This window comes from Dromiciops gliroides, chromosome 2, assembly GCF_019393635.1.
Source record: "Dromiciops gliroides isolate mDroGli1 chromosome 2, mDroGli1.pri, whole genome shotgun sequence".
NCBI lineage: Eukaryota > Metazoa > Chordata > Mammalia > Microbiotheria > Microbiotheriidae > Dromiciops > Dromiciops gliroides.
The window spans coordinates 640,185,611-640,206,773 of NC_057862.1; the positions used below are offsets into that span (position 1 = coordinate 640,185,611).

Consider the following 21,163-nt stretch of genomic DNA (forward strand, 5'->3'; position numbering starts at 1 on the left):
CATTACCAGACTGCCAAATGGGGTCAAGATACAATACAAAAAGGGTTAAGAACCCTTGACTACTCTAGTCAGTTTCCTTATCTGTAAAATTGTGGGGTTAGAATTGATGGGTCTTTTAGGCTCCCTCCAGATTTTAATGTGCCACAACTCTAAAAATGCTGAGATGATGGTCTACTACAGTTCGATGGCTGTTTTCTTTTTGCCTATTGCCTTCCCAGATGGGAAGGGTCAACAAGGCTGGAAGCCCCTGTGGGTACCCTTGATGGGTAGCCTGTCACAGCCACTGGCTGCGTCTCCATTTCTACATTGCCTCTGGAAGAAGAGAGCAATCCACCATGGACGATTCTGCCTCTGTGTCATCTCCTTATCTCCTCTCACTCTTGCATGGTATAAGGGCATGTTATGCCAGCTCACCCTCTGCCAGGTTCCTCTACCAGGAATCCCCAGCCCTTCTAGAGATTTAGAAGAATCAATTTTTTCCAGCTCTAATATTTTTTCTTTTAAATTCAGACATTGTATATTCCAAGGGTGCTTCCAGGACTTTTCAATATTATATACTGTAAGGTCTCATACAAAACTAACCATCTACTTTGTTCTTTGTTCTAAAATCCTCAACGTTCTATGTTCCAAAGTTACTTTCAGGTCTAATATATTACCTAATCTAACATTCTATGTTCTAATTTTCCTTATTACCCTAAGGTTTTGTCTTCTGTGTTCTATGACCCCAAACAGACACAATGTTCTGTCTTCTAAAGCCCTGGCTTTAGGGTTGATGATAATACGATTCTAGGTAGAACATGAGGTGAAGGGTAAAGTAAAGACCTGAGCTACTGAAAGGCAAAGGATGAGAAATAGTTAAGCCCTGAAGGACTAAGAATGCCAACTTAGATATTCCTCAAGAAGTTAGACTTTGTCATTTCTTTGTATCTCCAGGTTCTTGGACAGAGTAGGCACCCCTAAATACTGTTTGAATTAATTGAATTGAAGAATGCTGAGTCAAAACCCTTGGCAAATTTTATATTGGTAAAGTAAATGGCAAGAGGCCCTAGCAAGACAGAGAAGCACAGTTTGTAAGATTGTACAAGAAGCAGGCAGGACTGGGTATAAGTCAAAGGGCAGGGAACCTAAAGACCATATCTAGTCCCAAAAGCTATATCCGTGAACAGAACTGAAACCAGGGGGAATGACTGGACCTTTGGCTCAGGGTGCTGGATTTTGAGATTCATGACCCCACCTTTATCACCAGCTTAGTTAGCAAGGATAATTCACTCAAATGGAATGGTGGGTTGGACTGGGCTATTCTTCCATCTAGCCTAGTTCCCTATATAACTGGACAAGAACCTGAGGTTCTCTGTGTTCTGTATTCTTCCCAATCCCTCCAGTCCTTCCTACGACTTGCCTTGGGGGATGGTTGTGTTACTTTCTGCAGAGCCCCAAATTCCTAGTTTTGTTTCAGTAAAATTCTTGCTGGTCGGTAAGATAAGCCAGAGTGGGGGCTTTCCTTGATCACTGCTTTGTATGAGTCTTCAGTGATTGCCTGAATCACTGCCGACAGACACCTGGCTTTCTCTTAAATACTTCCTTCAGCCATAAACAATTAATTCCCCATGGAACATAAATGGAACTTGGCTTCCAAACTTGCTAACTTCAGAAAATATGACCCCAAAAGAGAGACCAACTTGGAAAGACATATTTAATGGAATCTTAGAAGAGATTTTAGGGGTCATTTAATCCCATTTCCTGACTCATGTTGGTCATCTAAACCTATTTGAAGACCTCCAGTGACAGGGACCTCACTACCTTCCTCAAGAGATATTCCTTTCCATGTTTGGACAGTTCTTTTTACTGAACTTTTCTATAATTTCCACCATTTAGCCCTAGGCTTATTTTCTGCTACATCTTTTTTTTTTTTTTTGGGCAGAGCAATGAGGGTTAAGTGACTTGCCCAGGGTCACAAGGCTAGTAAATGTCAAGTGTCAGACACAGGATTTGAACTTGGGTCCTCCTGAATCCAGGGCCTGTGCTCTATCCACTGCACCACCTAGCTTCCCCCCAGGCTTATTTTCTGATCACAGGCTCTCTCTGTCATTCTTCAGATGAATAATAATACCTTTTATTTCTACCTCACTTTAAGGTCTACAAAGTGCTTCCGACACAACGATCCTATGAGGTAGGGACTATTATTATTATTATTGTTATTGTTATTGTTATTATTATTATTATTATTATTATTATTATTATTTTTGCGAGACAATGGGGGTTAAGTGACTTGCCCAGAGTCACACAGCTAATACATGTCAAGTGTCTGAGGCCGGATTTGAACTCAGGTCCTCTTGAACCCAGGGCCGGTGCTTTATCCACTGTGCCACCTAGCCGCCCCCAGGACCATAATTATTATTAACTCTATGCCTGCTTGGGTCACAGTTTTTTCATCTGTAAAATGAGAAGGTTGGACTAGATGACCTCAGAGGCCCCTAGATCCAGGAGAAACTGAGGCACTGAGCAGATCAACCTGCCTGCCCTCTCCTCTGCTGGAGACCAGGCATCCTCAGATCCTCCAACTGTCCTTCTCATGCTATTGTTCCTCACCATGCTTCCTTCCCACCGCCGTCCAGGGCTGTTCAGTCCTATCCAGGGTACAGTTAGAGGACAGTTACAATTTCGCTAGGGCTGATGGAAGGTGGTTTGGATTTTTCCTCCCAATCCTTTAAAAGAAGATTATCAGGGGGCAGCTAGGTGGCGCAGTGGATAGAGTACTGGCCCTGGAGTCAGGAGTACCTGGGTTCAAATCTGGCCTCAGACACTTAACACTTACTAGCTGTGTGACCCTGGGCAAGTCACTTAACCCCAATTGCCTCACTAAAAAAAAAAAAAAAAGAAGATTATCAGGATTATGGGGAGATAAGAAGCTTCCCACCTCCTGTTGTAACCCAGACATCGTTCTCTTTGTAAAACTTTCTCTGCTGCTCTCCCGCCTGCCCAGGATTTTGTGTGGCAAGCAGAGGTGGCGGGTGGGTGGGGAAAACGGCATCTAAGAAGCACTTACTATGTGCCAGGCATTGTGCTAATTGCTTTTACAAAAGTAATCTCCTTTGATCCTTACAATAGCCCTGGGAGGGAGGGGTAAAGACAGCAAACAATCTCAGCCACTCTTGAACATTATTTTATATTCAAGGAAACTCAGGCCCAGGGAAATTAATTGACTTGGCCAAGGTCACACAGATAGTAAGAGTCAGGGAGGAGAGGAGGAAGAGGGTGGAGGGGAACGGGCATTTATTAAGCACTTACTGTATGCCAGACACTGTGCTAAGTGCTGTACAAACATCTCACTCGTTTTGTTTTGTTTTGTTTTTTGGGGGGTGAGGCATTGAAGGTTAAGTGACTTGCCCAGGGTCACGCAGCTAGTAAGTGTCAAGTGTCTGAGGTCAGATCTGAATCCAGATCCCCATGAATCCAGGGCCAGTGTCCTATCCACTTTGCCACCCAGCTGCCCTTATCTCATTAGTTTTGAACATGGCTCCCCAGACTCAAAGCCAGAGCTTTTTCTCCCTGTAGACCATCCTTGGAGCCTTTCCAGTGTGGGAGGTCCTGATGGAACTTGTGCTTTGTTGACTTAACCTTGGAGAAAATAGGGTCATGAGTGAAAGAAAGAATGAATGAATGAATGAATGAAAAGGAATTAATTAAGTACTTACTATATGTTAGGGACTGAGCTAAGTTCTGTAGGTACAATTGTAAGCAAGCAAGAAAATACTTGCCCTTACTGAGCTGAAGGTAGGAGGATGAAAAAGAGGGGGCGGGGCTGGTTCCAAATAGGATAAGGTGAAAACTCATCAATCAGAGTTTTGTTGTTGCTATTCAGTCTTTTCAATGTCCTTGGGGTTTTCTTCGCAAAGATCCTGGAGTGGTTTGCCATTTCCTTGTCTAGTTTATTTTACAAATGAGGAAATTGAGGTAAACAGGGTTATGTAGCTTGCCCAGGGTCATACAGCTAGTCAGTGTCTAAGGCCAGATTTGAACTCAGGTCCTCCTGACTCCAGGGCCAGTGCTTTAATCCACTGTGCCACCTAGCTGTCCAATCAGAGTTTAGATGAATGGAAGAGAATTTTAGTGGAGTGCATGCGTGTGTGTGTGTGTGTGTGTGTGTGTGTGTGTGTACCTCAATCGCGAGCCTCTCACTCTAAGACCTGCCACACTATAAATAGAGATAGTTGATGGGGAAATGGGGAAAATGCTGGGCCTAGAGTCAAGAAGACGACTGTACAAATCCTGCCTCAGAAATTTACTTGCTGTGTTACCCTGGCCCAGTCACTTAATTTCTATCTGCCTCAGTTTCCTCAACTGTAAAATGGGGATAATAATAGCACCCATCTCCTAGGGCTTTTCAGGTACTTCTTAGAGCAAAGCACTTACCCTCTGATTCAGTTTCCTCAACTCTAAAATGGGCGCAATAATAGCACCTACTTTCCAGGGTAGTTGCGAGAATAAAATGAGATAATATTTGTAAAATGCTTTGTAAACCTTGAAGGTGCTTTATAAATGCTAGATATTATTATTACATAGGATTTTAAATAAATATTGAATAACATTCAAATAAATTAAATAAATATTTGGTCATAGATACTTAAAATAATATTTAATAAATATATATATTTTTTTAGTGAGGCAATTGGGGTTAAGTGACTTGCCCAGGGTCACACAGCTAGTAAGTGTTAAGTGTCTGAGGCTGGATTTGAACTCAGGTACTCCTGACTCCAGGGCCGGTGCTCTATCCACTGTGCCATCTAGCTGCCCCCTTTAATAAATATTTTAATGCCAGAAAATTCTGCTCTGCACGGCATAGAGGCGTTTGGTATTTGATTCATGAGTGATGTCACATGTATCACAGCAAAGGCTCAGTCTGGTAGAGAGCACTTGTCCGAGGAGCATCAATGTCTTGTTCTTGTTTCTTTAACTTTGAACGTGTCAAACACCAATGCTTCCACATGCAAAGGACAGAAATCAAGCCTCATAAACGAACCGTGGCTGTATCCCAAATGCATTTGCTCAGCTGTTTTATCTCTAATAGACCAAGGATGTGAGCAAACAATTCACAAAAGAGCAAATAAAGGATTTCAGTGGTGATAATGACAATAATTATAATTATGATAACTAGCATTGATATGGTACCTACAATATGCCAGGCACAGCACTAAGCATGATGATGATGATGCCGACGACGATGATAACCCCTCTCAACTTGTTTTCTTGAATTGCCCTATTTTCCAGGATGAAGTTCCCCCTTAGCTAATATAATTTGCTACTTTTTTGGGGGGTGGGGGAGGCAATTGGGGTTAAGTGACTTGCCCAGGGTCACACAGCTAGTAAGTGTCAAGTGTCTGAGGTTGGATTTGAATTCAGCTCCTCCTGAATCCAGGGCAGGTGCTTAATCCACTGCACCATCTAGCTTCCCCATAATTTGCTACTCTCAACCCTAACCAAATCCAGGCTCTTGAGAGTCAAACTAGCTACAAGACAGGCACCAGTCAGTCTAGCTAGCATTTATATAGTGTCAGGCACTGTGCTAAGCACTATAATAGTAATGGTGGTGGTGGTGGTTGTAGTAGTAGTAGTAGTAGTAGTAGTAGTAGTAGTAGTAGTAGTAGTAGTAGTAGTTGTTGTTGTTGTTAGCATTTATATAGCACCTACTATGTGCCAGCCACTATGCTAAATAATAATAATTAACATTTATATAGCACCTATGTGCCAGACACTGTGCTAAGCACTTTACAAATATTATCTCATTTGATTCCCACAACCACCCTGGGAAGTAGGTGCTATTATTACTTCCATTTTATGATGGAGAAACTGAAGCTGACAGGGGTTACATGACTTGCTCAGGGTCACACAACTAGTATATCTCTGAGATCACATTCAAACTCAGGTCTTCCTGGCTTCAAGCCTAGAGCTCTAGCTATACTGTTTTTAAAATGCTTTTAAAATCCCTAACTTCATTAATAATTAAAAGCATTCATTTAAAACAATTAATGCATGCTGTGTCATTGAAAGCAATGAAATGTACAAAAAAAGGTTTTGCCCCCACCTAGATCTGTGATTTCATTGGTGTGAGGAACTCCCTGGTGGGGAGACTCTATTCATTCATGCAGATTGGCAACTCCTCTGTAACTGGGGTCTCTCTTTGTATCCATAGTGTCCAGTACACAGTAGGTACTTAGTAAATGATTATTGACTGACTTAAAGTCTAAATGATAAGCAGGTCTTGAACCCAGATCTTTTTCACTTCAAGGCTGGCCCACTTTTCTACTACACCACACTACTTCTTTCAGAAGTGAGTGTAAGTGATCAAGCCAAGCATTGGTGGGGTTGCAGGGAAACTACTCATACACTATGAGTAGTATTGCAAATTGTGCAATCTGGAAGTAGGCTACAAGAGTCATAAAACTGGCCATAACCCCCGATTTAATCATACCACTGGGACTCTATCCCAAGGAAATAATTTAAAAGTTTAAAAAATATTTCTATTAAAAATTTATAATGGTGTTATATTTAATACTAGAAAAAAACAATATAAATTCCCAATAATGAGGAATGACTGACTAGACTGAGGTCCATTGATAAAATGGAGCCAAAGACTATGGAACAACCTATGTGAAATAATGAATGCCAACTGAGAGAAGCAGAATTCAGAGGACTTCTGGCCACAACCATATCCCTCCTCAAAACAAAACCAAACAAATTTTTGGAATTCAAGAGCTAAATCTTGAGTCCAACTCCCTCATTATACAGATGAGGAAACGAAGGGCTAAAGAAGAAAAAGGACACGGCCAAGGACACATAGCTAGTTAGAGGCAAAGCCAGGACTAGAACCCAGGCCTCCTTGCCCTCACTCAAGTGCTCTTTCCACTGTATTTATACACATACATGAATGTCAAACATACAGGTAGGAATGGTTCGTGGTGGAATTAAATTGCTGTGGCCAGAAACCTAAGAGAGGCCATCTATCTACTTGGAGTCAGAAAGACCTGGTTTCAAATTCCTCCACAGACACCTACTGGTTGTGTGATCTTGAGCAAGTCCCATAACCTCTCCAATTTCCTCATCTGTAAAATGAGGGGGTTGGATTTTATGGTCCCCAAGATCCCTTCTAGCTCAAAATCTTTGATTCTGACAAAAAAATTCCAAAGGAAAGGAGCATTCTAAGAGCAGAATATATATTCTTGGTGAAAGGCACTCATCAGTAAGAAGAACGAGTGGAATCAAAATGAGTGAAAAAGGATCTGGATTGGTGGATCAGAGGATTGGATTTAAGTCCTAGCTCTCTGCTGCTCCCAAGCTGTGTGACCTTGTACAAGTTATTTCCTCTCTCTGAAATTCCATTTCCTCATGGAGATTGCTTTGACTAAGTGACCTCTAAGGTCCTTTCCAGATTTTACACTCTGGGTTCCCAGTGATTCTCCAAGAACAGTTGAGGGAGATTTGTGGAGACAGATTAAGGTCGAGGTGATGAGGGAAGGAGGTTTGAGTAAAGCCAACCACAAAGAACATCTTAAATTGTGCAAAAAGAGGAGGGGCAAGTTTTGTAGACAGTAAAAACAGAAAAAATAAAAGGGGGCCTCTGGAGAAACTATCAACACTCAGAGAGCCAAAGGCAAAGTTGCAAATAATGGAGGAGCTCTTTGTGGGATTATTTCAGAGGCTAAGGAAAAGCAGAAGGAGGGAGAAGTCAAAGGGCCCTGAATTGTTGCTGCTCAGTCATTTTTCAATTATGTCTGACTCTTCATGACCCCATTCCGGGTTTTATTGACAGAGATACCAAACTGGTTTGACATTTCCTTCTCCAGCTCATTTTTACGGATAAGGAAACTGAGGCAAATAGGGTGAAGTGACTTGCTCAGGGTCACACAGCTAGAAAGTATCTGAGGCGAAATTTGAACTCAGGTCTTCCTGACTCCAGGTCCAATGCTCTACCCACTGGGCCATCTAGCTGCCCCAACTTGTGTTTTAGGAAGATCAATTTGATAGCTGAGCTGAGGATGGACTAGAGTTGAGGGTGGACTAGAAAGGGGATACTTGGGGCAGAGACCCACCCTCCCCAGCTTGAGTGATGAGGGCCTGCACCAGGGCAGTCACAGTGTGGAAAGATGAAGTGTGTTCATATAAGAGACATTACTAAGGTTTTCTTGGCAGAGATACTGAAGTAGTTTGCCATTTTCTTCTCCAGCTCATTTTACAGATGAAGAAACCGAGGCAAACAGGGTTAAATGACTTGTCTAAGGTCACAAAGCTAGTAAGTGTGAGGACAAATTTGAACTCGGGAAGATGAGTCTTCCTGATTCTAGGCCTAGTACTCTGTCTACTGCTCCATCTAGCTTCCCCCAAGTGCCCTGCTTAATTAAGGCCTGCTTAATTCTTTTTTTTTTTTTTTGGGTGGGGCAATGAGGGTTAAGTGACTTGCCCAGGGTCACACAACTAAAAAGTGTCAAGTGTCTGAGGCTGGATTTGAACTCAGGTCCTCCTGAATCCAGGGCTGGTGCTTTATCTACTTCATCACCCAGCTGCTCCAGGACTGCTTAATTCTAAGGAGAAAGGAGAAAGCACAAAGATGACCATTTTCTAGCTATTCAAGAGAATATGTGAGACTGGGATATTGTGGGAAACTCGGGCACACTTTTGTGCAGGAGAGTTTAATGAGATATGGGAAAGGGGGAAATGACAGTCAAAGGAGAGATGAGGGATATGTGTCTTCTTCCTTCATTCCTTAAAACTTATCATAAGATCGTAGCTTTAGAGCTTGGGAGGGTCCTTAGAGATAGCTGAGTCCAAGCTTCTCCTTTTACAGGTGAGATAAGTGAGGCTGAAAAGGTTAAGGGAAAATGAGGGCCTGGGGCAGCTAGGTGGTACAGCCCTGGAGTCAGGAGGACCTGAGTTCAAATCCCACCTCAGACAGAGGCTAGAAGAAACCGAGGCTAAGAAATGTGTCCGAGGTCACACAGTTGGTCTGAGGCACACTGTGCCAAGTAGCTCTCCAATGTACATGCAGAGAATGTGCCTGGGATAAATCCAGTTGCGTAGCTGTGGTAGGTACCTTCAAGGGACAGTTGAATCATGGATGCATCTGGGATTGGAGTTGGTCTAAGTTCCAGAGAGTCTCATTTAGCTCATATGGAAGTTGTAGGGGAAGCTGGGTCCCAGAAAAGGGCTACCACAATGATGGATGCCTGAGAATGGCAGCTCAGGGACATTTGAGCTGCCACTAAAGAACTCGGGGGTGAGTCAAAAGGATGGAAGGCATCTTGGAGAGGAAGTCTATTCCCCTGGGGAAGAAATATCCCTATTCGCTGCTGATATTGGCACCCTGGGCAAAAGCCCCATTTGCCCTGCACTAGATATAGTTTTCCACACACAAGGTCATTCTGTAGTTCAACTTTTTAATGGTTCAGTGGTAATAAAGAGGGAGGAACCGAGAATTGGGGAATAAGCTTAAAATTCCATCTGCCATGGGTAAATTCCATCTGGTTTATTGTGAGGAGAGCACTCCTGTGAAATGAAGAGATAGCAGAAAATAAAAAGAGTGAAAAGGGGGTTTTTGAAGAGAAAAGTAGAGTTAAAACAAAGATGAAGAAGGTCTTCAGGGTGAAGGCACACAGTGCGGTTAATGACAAAATCGAGACTTGAGCCCTATACTAGATTGCCATCCTGTCTCCCATTATGCCCTAATAATTCCCATCTCCCCTCAGGCCACTCCTAAGAATAAGTGTTTTCATTATTTTTTTTTTTTTGGTGGGGCGATGGGGGTTAAGTGACTTGCCCAGGGTCACACAGCTGGTGTCAAGTGTCTGAGGCCGGATTTGAACTCAGGTCCTCCTGAGTCCAGGGCCGGTGCTCTATCCACTGCACCACCTAGCTGCCCCCAAGGGTTTTCATTTTTAAATGATTCCAGCCATGTCATAGTTGCTTCAATAAATATTTATTGATTTTATGCCATGGGCAAAGAGCCCTGTGTTTGGTGTTGGGGGACATGGGAAAAGAACTTTGAAAGGGTTCCTGTTTTAATTTTAATTCATGCATTCATTTGTGTCGAAGAGGGAGTCTCCTTATCTTACTGAGACTAGGTGTGCAGGGTCAGCCTAGAGCTGCTCATTTCCCAGTTGGGCTGGTTTGCCCTTCTTAGTCTACCTGGGGGCTCACCATCTTAATGTCGAACTTAGTTTGGATACCCAGCAGGCATAGGATCTGCATCTCAAGCCCCCTGAGCTCAGGAGACTCTCTAGCCCCAGCTGTGCACCAATATACCTGGCTATGAACCCTATGTTCAAAGAGCTTGAAGCCTAATTATGGAGATCACACAGACCTCCAGGGGAAAAAATAGCTAATGGTACCTCTGTGGGTCTCAGTTTTCCTATCAGTAAAATAAGGAGATTGAATTGAATGGTTTCCAGTTCTCTATGAGTCTAGGAATTTGAATGATGGATATTCAGTTTTTGGAGTTTAGAGGAGGGAGAGATCATTATGGACTGAGATGGTCGGGGAAGACTTCACATAGGATGGAAGAAAGGAAAGAAGGCAGAAGGGAGGGAAGAAGGATGGATAAGAGGAAGGAAGGAGGGAAGAGGAAAGGAAGGAAACAAAGAGGGAAGGAGGGAAGGAAGAATAGAAGGAAGGAGGAAAGGAGGGAAGGAAGGATAGAAGGAAAGAAAGAAAGGAGAGAAGAAAGGAAAGAGAAAAGGAAGGAGAGAGGAAAAGAGGGAAGGAAAATAGAAGGAAAAGAAGAAATGAGAGACGAAAGGAAAGAGATAAGGAAGGAGGGAAGAAGAGGAGAAACATTTATTAAGCCCATACCTACTGTGAGTCAGGCACTGGGCTAAGTGCTTTACAAATATTGTCTCATTTGATCCACTCAGCAACCCTGGGAAGTTGGGTACTATTACTATCTTATTTACAGAAGAGGAAGCTGAGGCAAAGAATAGTCAAGTGACTTCCTCAGGGTCACACAGCTTGAAAATATCTGAGGAAGGTACTGAATTCAGGTCTCCTTGACTCTAAGCCCAGTCTGCTATTCACTGTAACTCCCGGCTGGCTTTTACCCTGAGTATGAATTGTATTTGGATGAAGAAGACGGAGGGGGAGGGGAGACTGAGTCTGGGGGAAGAACTTTCTTAAAGTAAAGAGCTAGGAGTCTTCTTTGAGTGAGTCACTAGTTAGGGAAGAAGATATGTATAGAAACATAGTGGAATGAAATATATATAAATGTAAATATGTATATATAATATACATGTGTACATGGACAGATACATCCCTGGAAAGCCAAGATGGGACCAGATTGAGGGGAACCTTGAAAGGCATTCTAAGGAATTTCATTCTATAGCCATGGGGAGCCAGTGAGGACTTTTGAATTGCAGAGTGACATGCTTTTAACTAGAATGCTTAATTTCCTTCCCATTTTGCTGCTCTCTCAGTGACCCAGGACCATAGTCCCTTAGTCGTGGAGCCAGAAGGGGCCTCAGGGACTATCTGGTCCAGCCCCCCTCATTTGTCAGATGAAGAAACCAGGCTGAGGGAGGTGGTGGGACTTGCCCAGGCCCATCCAGGTACTAAGGGTCAGAGGTAGACTGCCTGCTAGGATGCTGTTTTGTTCCACTCAAATCAGGGAATTCTGTAGTCTCTGATCCTCAGGAAGAATCCCTGGCCTTCTGTAAGAAAGAAGGAGCTTCCTAGGCTGTATGGGCATGAATGTAAATCTGTTGGTTTCAGGTTCCAAAGGCAAGATCTGCAAAAGAATTAATTTGTTTTCGAGACAAGTCATCCGGCTGCCTTGAAAATGGTCAGTGCAGGGCCTCTTCCCAAGAGAGGTTTCTTTGGATTTTGCAGATGGGGGAGCAGGGCTCCGGGTACTGGGGCCTGGAAGAATCTGAGCACCACCACTTCATGACTTTGCTCTGCGACCTTGTGAGAATCATCTGACTGCTCCGTGCTGCAGTTTCTCTGTTTGTAAAAAAAAGTTGCTGGGGCATCAGGAATTTTAGATCTGCAAGGGACCATTGTTTTAGATTTTATACTCTGACCTTCTAATGGGTTCATGGATTTGGGGCAGCAAGAGGTCCATCTGAGTGGTTCAGGAGATGATATTGTCCTTTGGGTGGGGACAACCTGAGGTTCAAGTCTTCCCATGGGCATCCACTAGCCATGTGACCCTGGGCAATTCTCAGTCTCAATCTCTCATCCTCAGTTTCCTCCCCTGTAAAATGGGAATAATAGCAGCCTCTCAAGGTTGTCATGAGGATCAGATGAGATAACATGTATAAAGTTCTCTGCAAAACTTCAGGTGCTGAATAAATACTAGTTATCATACTTGAACACCTTTATTTTGTAGGCGAAGAAACGGAGGCCCAAGAAGGATAAGTGACTTACCCAAGGTCACGTGGATAATAAGTGGCAGCGTTGGGTCTCAAACTCTGACCTCCTGACTCCTAATTTTCCCAAGTAGACTACACCAATAATAAATAACCTACTAATTAATGCATTTAAAAGGTAGAAAAGTGCTTGCTTGTAGTGATAAGAAGATTGGATTTGGAGTCAGAGAAATAATCACTTTACTCTGTTGGACAAGATTATCTCTAAGGTCTTTTTCAGCTCTGAAAGTCCATGGATTTATGACCTGTACTTGAACCCTGGTTTTCTTATTACTTGTGTTGTTGTCTAGTCATGTCTGACTCTCTGTGACCTTATTTGGGGGTTTTCTTGGCAAAGGTACTGGAGTGGTTTGCCATTTCCTTCTCTCGTTCATTTTACAGATGAGGAAACTGAGGCAAACAAGGTTAAGTGACTTGCCCAGGGTCACACAGATAGTTTCTGAGGCTAGATTTGAATTCAAGAAGATGACCCTTCCTGACTCCAGGGCCAGTACTCTATCCACTGCACCACCACCAGCTACCTACTCCTTGGACAAGTTCCTTTTCCTCTCTGTGCCTCTCTGTGAAGAGTTTCAACTACTTGGTCTCTAGAGTCTATGATCCTAATGGCCAAGTACCATATACAAATACATGAAGGAAATGCATAGGGGAACTCCTGGTGTGAGTGCTCTCTCCACCAATAGAGAGCATAACCTATTTATGACTTTGTAGATAATTCCTCAGGAGTTGAACTTAAGGCCCAGAGAAATTAAGGGACTTGCCCAAGTATCAGAGGTGAGAGTCTTCCTTGCCCCAAGCCCAGTGCTTTATCTGTCATATCCATTTGCTGTTATGCTATAGAAACTGTAAATAATCAGAAGGCTCAATATGCAATGAATCCAAGTGTACCCAGCACTTAAAGTTGGTTTTCAGTGGATTCAGCAAGCAATCTCACGAGGTTTTCTTTAAAACTGACATCACTGACTTGCTGTCTTGGAGAGGGGGGAGGGAAGGGAGGAAGGGAGAAAAATTTGAAACTAGAAATCTTATAAAAACAAATGTTGAAAACTATCTCTACATGTAACTGGAAAATAATAAAATACTTTTATGAGGAAAAAACCTGACATCACTGGAAAGAGAATATGGAATGCCAGGAGGGTATCTGATTTTTCTATGTACCATTTAAGTAGATATTCATGAACTCTCAGACCGTTGCACCCTGTTTAGTTTTATTTCAAGTCATAAATTACATTCTCTGGCTCTGAATTCCTACCTGAACAATAACACAGACATGGTTCTGGGCAGTCTGTCTGTCTGTCTCTCCTCCTCCTCCTCCTTCTCCTCCTCCTCTTCCTCTCTCTCTCTTTCTCTCTCTCTCTCTCTCTCTCTCTCTCTCTCTCTCTCTCTCTCTCTCTCTCTCTCTCTCTCTCTCTCCTTTCCTTTGCTCTCTGTCTCTGCCTCCCTTTTTCCTCTGTGTCTGTCTCTGTAACTCTCCCTCTCCCTTCTGTCTCTCTGTCTCTCCCCCTCTCCCAGTCTCTGTCTCTCCGTCTCCTTCTGTCAATTTCTGCAGTACATATAAAAATGGTTTCATCAGATGGGCTGTACATCGATGCTGTCATCCAGAAACTGCCTTTAGAGTCAGAGGAGCTGGATTTGAATACCACCTCTGAAACTGCAGCACCTTGGGCAAGTCACTTAACCGGCTTCCGTCTCAGTGTCCTCATCTGTAAAATAAAGAGCTGGGACTGGCTGACCTTTGAGGTCCTTCCCAGCTCTAGTTTTAGTATCCCAGGATCTTATGGACTCCATGGACACAAGTGTTAAAAAAAAAAAAAACCAACAGCAAAGAAAAAGCAACATAGGACATAGAATGTGAGAATACAGCACATCAGAGCTGGGAAGGACTTTAGAAGAGTCTCTTGTCCAGCCTCCTCATTTTATGGAATAGGGGACAGATGCCCAGTGAGGGGCAGGGACTTGCCCCAAATCTCACAGCACTTAAGAATTCGAATTTTAGTTTCCCCAATTCCAATGATCTATTGATTGACTTATACATGTTTGGTTTCTAGTACTGGAGACTCTCTGAACTGCAGAACTTAGCCCATTTTGTTCATATACTTTTTTTTTTTTTTAGTGAGGCAATTGGGGTTAAGTGACTTGCCCAGGGTCACACAGCTAGTAAGTGTTAAGTGTCTGAGGCCGGATTTGAACTCAGGTACTCCTGACTCCAGGGCCAGTGCTCTATCCACTGTGCCACATAGCTGCCCCTGTTCATATACTTTTTAAGAGTCACAAAGATTTGTTTTAAAAAGGAACACTATTTTGGTGGCCTAGGCAGAGGCATCTAACTGTAGAGTGGTGCAATGCACCCTGGAACTGGGTGCCAGGAGACCTGAGTCCTAGTCCTGGCTTTGCTGCTAATGAGCTGTATGACCTTACACAAGTCATTTACTATACCAGAACCTGATCTGCAATTTATCCATCTTCTTTTCCTTTACCGCATTCCTCCTCCCTAACAGTCTTTAATGAAGGTAGCTTTTTAAAAATTGAGAAGCAATCTGTCATTCTACACCAAATAAACTGTATCAGTGACATAGTTACTTCTCCTGAAGAAAGCTCTTTGGTTTGAGGGATAGGATGATAAATTGTGTGGCTTTTCTATTGTTGTTTGTAAATATCCTTTTTACTGAATCCAAATGAGAATGCCTCAGTATCTTGGATCACATGATATGGAGAGGAGTGAAAGCTTGTTTATAGATAGAAACCAATCAATCAATTAGCAAATAGTGACTGAGAGCCTACAGTGTGCCAGACACTGTGTTAGATGCTCTTGGGGAGAAAAACCATAAAGAATGAAACAATAGGGGCAGCTAGGTGGTGCAGTGGATAAAACACCAGCCCTGGATTCAGAAGGACCTGAGTTCAAATCTGGCCTCAGATACTTGACACTTATCAGCTGTGTGACCCAGGGCAAGTCATTTAACCCTCACTGCCCTGCCCCCCTGCTCCCCCCCCCCCCAAAGAATGAAACAATATCTACTAGAAGATAGCTTATGGTATAGTAAAATAGCCCTGGCCTGAAAGGATACCTGGGTTCTAGTCCCACCAAAGCCACTTACTAGATATGTGACCTTAGGGCAAATCACTTCCTTCTTTGGGACTTAATTTCTTCATTTACAAAATGAGGATGGTTAGAATACATGACCTCCAAGTTCTCTCTCAGCTCTGACATTCTCCGTTCTAAGGTCCCCTTAAGGTCTGACATCCTGGGTTCTAATGTCCCTTCCAGCTCTGACAGTCTATCATTTAATGATTATATATGCACATATTCTCTCTCTCTCTCTCTCTCTCTCTCCATATACATACACATACACATACACATACACATACACATACACATACACATACACATACACATACACATACACATACACATACACATACACATACACATACACATATACATATACATATACATATACATATACATATACATATACATATACATATACATATATTCTAGTCTATGACTCATTAGCTGGTTCTACATCCTGAGAGCTAACCTCTAAGTAACCCGTATGTCAGATGCCCAGGGAAAGTATACGCTGAGAAGCTGGGTTGGATTACTTGGGACTGCTGCTTTGGCTCAGACCTAAGCGCGTCTGCTCTGACCACCCACCCCCGTGTGCGGTGTGAAGGGGACTCACTCACCCTGTCCTCCTCCGCCCTCAGGTCGGGCATGGTGCTGACGCAGAGGCTTATGGCCGTCGTCGCCACGAAGAGCACGGAGAGGCAGGCGAACACCTTCCCGGGCAGGCCGGATTGCGGGTTTTCCACCATGTCCCTGAGGCGGCTCATAAAGAGCCCCCAGCGAGTCTCCTCCGGGCAGACGGCCGCGGCCTCCTTCTGTCGGTGCAGCTCCTCTTCCTTCTGCACCTCGGCCAGCTCCTCCAGCTTCTGCCGGAGCTTTCGCAGGCAGCACTTCTCGAGGTTGGACTCCTCAACCCCCCAGTACCTCAGCTCCTCGTTAAAGGACAAGGCGCACATGTCCCGCAGGAGCACGAGCTTGCCGGCTGCCAGGAAGCTGACGATCATGCCGAAAGCGCTGGGGCTCCGGTCGAAGAAAAACTCCCGGCTGTCTTCATCGTAGTCGTCGCAGAGCTGGGCGATCTCCTCGTGGTTCCTGCAGAATTTCAGCCTGCTCAGGCGCGTCAGGGGGAACTCGTCCAGCGTGCTCCACGGCAGAAGGTACTTGTTCCCACCCACGTTGACGATGATCTCCCTCTTAAGATCCACCGTCAGGAACTGGTCTGGATGGGCCACTCTCCGGGCTCTTTGGTAATAAAGTCCCTTGACGGAAGAAGCCCGGACTGGACTGGGCGAGGCCGGGCCCAGAGTGCTACAGGAAGCGTAGCAGTGCTGACCTTCGCCGCCCCCACCTCTGGAAAGCATAGGCATCTCTGAGGGAGTCTACCGGGAGCCGCCGCGGCTGGATCAGAATGGCTTTGTCTGTGGTCCAAAGGAAAAAAGAAAGTGGGGGACAGAGTGAAAGAGAGTAGAGGGGGGTATAGAAAGAGTGAGAGAGCAAGGGGGTAGAGAGTGAAAGAGAAAGTAGAGTGAAAGAGAGAGAGAGAAGGGGAAGAAGAAGGGAAAGAGAGAAGGGAGAGGGAGAAAGAAGAAGAGGAAGATGAGGAAAGAGAAAGAGGAGAGAGGGAGAGAGTGAAAGAGGGAGACAGGGAGATGGAGGAAAGAGAAGGGCAGAGATAGGCACACAAAGAGGGGGTAGAAAAAAGAGAGGAGAGGGGGGCAGCTAGGTGGCGCAGTGGTTAAAGCACCGGCCCTGGATTCAGGAGTACCTGAGTTCAAATCCGACCTCAGACACTTGACACTTACTAGCTGTGTGACCATGGGCAAGTCACTTAACCCCCATTGCCTAAAGAAAAAAAAAAGACAGAGGAGAGGGAGAGTGGAAAAGAAAGAGAGAAGGGGAGGAGGAAGGAAAGGAGAGAACAGAGAGGGAGAATAAAAGAGAAAGATGAGGAAAGAGAAGAGAAAGGAGAGGGGGAGAAAGTGAAGGGGGAGAGAAAGAGGGAGGGAGGAAAGAGAAGGGCAGAGACACAAAAAGAGGGGGTAGAAAGAAAAAGGGAGAAGAGAGTGAAAGAGAAGAGAGAAGGAGAAGAAACAGGGAGGGGAAGGGAAAAGGAGAAAGAAAAGAAAGAGGAGAGGAGGGTGAGTGAAAGAGGGGGGAGAGATGATAGATAGATAGATAGATAGATAGATAGATAGATAGATAGATAGATAGATAGATAGATAGATAGATAGATAGATAGAGACAGAGAAAGAATGAGTTGTGTGTTTGGACAACATTAAAACCATAGATTTCGATTTGGGGTTGAAAGAGACCTGAGGAAAGGATGGTCCAGGAAGGCTGACTTCCCAGGATCACGGTCTAGAGCTGGAAGGGACCTTAGAAGTCATCTAGTCCAACCCCCTTCATTTTATAGATGAGGAAGCTTAGAGATGGTTAAGTGACTTAGCCAAGGCCACATGGATAGTAAGTGCTGAACCAGAATTTGAACAGGTTCTCTGACAAAATCAGCATCTTTCCTGCTGCACTATTTGCTATCTTCTGAAATTCATAGCCTCCCCAAATCCTGGCTCTGCTGCTCTTTAGCTGTGTGACCTTGAATAAATCATTCATTCTCTTTGGGCATCACTTTCTCATCTGTAAAACCACGCTTACCCTGACTTTAATGGCTCTGAAACAACATATACTTTGGGTCTATTCTTGCCTTCCATCCTTCTCCACACCTTCTCTAGTTCTAAATTTCCCCTTCTGTAATATTGGGGGCAGAAGGGCAGTGTTGGACACCATGTTCTCTAAGATCTCTTTGGAAAAAGCCCTGCATTTGGAGTCTTTGTAGCCACCTCAAATCCTGTGTGACCTTGAGTAAGTCTCTTAACCTCTATGGACCTCCCTTTCCTCCTTTGTAGCTTGGGGACTTTCTAGGTTTGGTATCTTCTGTTCCAAAGTCCCTTCCAGCTTGCTGATGTTCTAAGCTTCAAGGCCCTTTCCATCTTCAACACTCTTAAGAGTGTGCTTGCTAATGATGCTCTAGAGAAGAGAGGGACTGCTGTGGGCTGGGGGTCATTAGGGAGGACTTTTTGGAAGAATGAGCACTTGAGCTGGAGGTCTTAAGGGACGGGAAGGACCAAGAACAGCAAAGAGAATGGGGGAGGACATTGTAGGTGGGTGGAATACAGAGTGGGAGAGAGTAATGGGTTTGGCATCAGAAGACCTGAGCTTGAAACCCATCTCTGCCGGTTTCTGCCTGGAGGAACATGGGCAAATCCCTGAACACCTCAGTCTCCTCATCTGTCAATGAAGGGACTGGACTTGATCTCTAAGGTTCCTTCTAGCTCTCAGTCCCCCAGTCCTAGGTCTCTGACCATCCCAATATCACCAGCAGCACTTAAAAGCAGTAAGAGAACTTAAACTTGAACACTCATTCATTAACGTTGCCAGTGGGGTGGGCACATTCATTACCTCCATTTAATCTTCCTTTAAATGCTACCCCATCCGGCTAACCCCTAGCTGTGTGACCTTGGACAGGTCACTTTGTTTCTCTGGGCCTCAGTTTCTTCCTTTATAAAATGAAAGTGAAAGGCTTAGCCCAGTTCCCGGCATATAACAGGCATCTGAATAAATGCTTTTTGACTATTTGATGGACTGGCTTTGATGATCTCTCGGGTCCCTTCCAGCTCTGACAACCTATGATTTTACCTTGTTGACTCAGTCTGAGTGTATTACATTATTATTCAGCATGCAGCTTTGTTTCCAGTTTTATACACAATCTCAGGAGCCCTGTGACCACGTTATGGGATAGTCCTTCCAAGCTGGCATCATTTGTAAAACTGCCCACAACCTCAGGATTCAAAATGCGCCTCAATAGAGAAAGAAACTCCGTAGCCTAAGACAGAGAAAAGTTCCTCTCCTTTCCAGCATCAGCTAGATTTCTAGTTGACAGAGAGCAGTTTGATCCTGGCCCTTGTATTCCATGCTTCCACGTCATACATTTTCTCCTGATACCCCGCTTTTATCACCACATCCATATTTTATGGGCAATAACTAAATGCAGGTGAGCCACACTCCTACGGGAGAAGTGTGTTCTCATGCAGAGTAGGAGAGCTACAAAGAACCTCCGGGACCCAGAGCTAATCTATCCCCTTCACTGTACAAAGGAGGGAATTAAAGTCCAAAGAGGCTTGCCGGAGGCCATGCAGTAAATTAGCAGCAGAGCCCCCTGGCCCCTGACTCATCAACTAGGGCTCCTGCCACCATGCTTTCCCTGCAGAAATCCCACTTGGAAATTCAGTCTCCATTTATTGACACCCTTCTTTGTTCCCTCCCCCCAACCCCCCAATCTGGCAAGCAAAGCCAGCTGTTGTTACCTTGTGAGCATCTGAGAAAGGTGCCCATTGGGAGCGTTATTCCCACGCCATTGATTTTTTAAATACTTTTTTGACTAAGTCAACCCCATCATGCCATCCTTAAGGGCAAACAGTAACTTCCCCCAAAGTTTGACTCACCATCCTGAGGTGGGGGGGATATATTTCCAGGTGCTCAGCCACCTTCCTGAGAAGACAGCATATTCCTCATTTCCCAGGGAATAGACATGTAGGGATATAGTGAAGAGGGAAGGGGTGGGGGAGAAGAGCTGGTTTGGGGTAGTTAAATTTCAGTCTCTCTGCTTTGCCTTTGCTCTTCCAGGGAGGAGAAGTCCATTCATTCTTTGCCTCAGAAAGCCCTGGGCTCGAAAAGGTACCTGCAAGTGCCCCTCTGGAAGGGGACAGGCTGCCTTGGCTTCCCAGCTCAGTGAGCTAGCAGAACCTGCCCTGCTTTCTCACTCCGCTCTGACTCCCGGAGGGACAGTCAGTGTGGTCCTGGCAGGCGAGGGGGGAGAGAATGGGAAGGGCTTAGGAATAATCTCTCCATCAGCCATCCAACCATCCAGCAAGCAGCAGCAGCAGCAGTGATGCCAACTGCCAGGCAGGAGAGCAGAGAAATGCCCTCCCCTCCTTGGCCAAAAAGAGAGGAACTTACAAGTAACAATAATAATTTGCAAGCATTAGACACAGCAAGGTGCTGGGAAAAGGGGGGGTTGGGTCAGGATTCCCAGGGTTCTAATCCCAGTTTTGCCATTAACTTGATCTATGACCTTGGGGAAGTCACTTCTGCTCTCTTGGCCTCACTTCCCTCCTGCTTGTGAGTGACCACACCATACTAGGATCAGTCAAAAGAGCCGGGACTAGTTAAGGAACAAGCATTTATTATTTACTCCCATGTGCCAGGCACTATGCTAAATACTGGAGATATACACACACACACACAAACGCAAAACCAAAACGTCTCTGTAAAGAGCTCACATTCTAACAGGGGAGACAAAATGCAAGTAACTATGTCCATAGAAGATGTATACAGAGTTAATAGAAGGTAATCTCAGAGAGGAAAGCAGTAGCAGCTGGTGGAACTGGGAAAAGCCTCCTGTGGAAGGTGAGATTGGAGCATTCCAGGCATGGGGGGGGGGGGAGAGGGAGAGGGAGAGGGAGACAGAGGGAGAGAGAGAGGAGTCAGCTAGTTTTGCTTGGTACCAGAGAGCAGAACTAGGAGTCCTGGGTGGAAATTGCAGAGGCAGATTCAGGCTTGATATCAGCAAAGTTCTCTGACAATGAAATGCATAGGTTGCCTGTGGAGATAGCGAGTGGATTCCGCC

General features: G+C 44.6%; 1 protein-coding gene across 2 annotated transcripts in view; it reads right to left on the reverse strand.

The window, feature by feature from the left end:
* Positions 1-20,391, reverse strand: part of KCNG4 (potassium voltage-gated channel modifier subfamily G member 4) — a 39,957-nt gene extending 19,566 nt beyond the window's left edge. For both annotated transcript variants that reach the window (XM_043987308.1, XM_043987309.1), the window contains exons 1-2: positions 19,980-20,391; positions 16,101-16,898 (exon numbers count right to left, since the gene is read on the reverse strand). In XM_043987308.1, the coding sequence (XP_043843243.1) occupies positions 16,101-16,847 (747 nt within the window). In that variant the 5' untranslated portion in view covers positions 16,848-16,898; positions 19,980-20,391. The remainder of the gene's footprint in view (positions 1-16,100; positions 16,899-19,979) is intronic.
* Between the last annotated feature and the right edge of the window lie 772 nt (positions 20,392-21,163).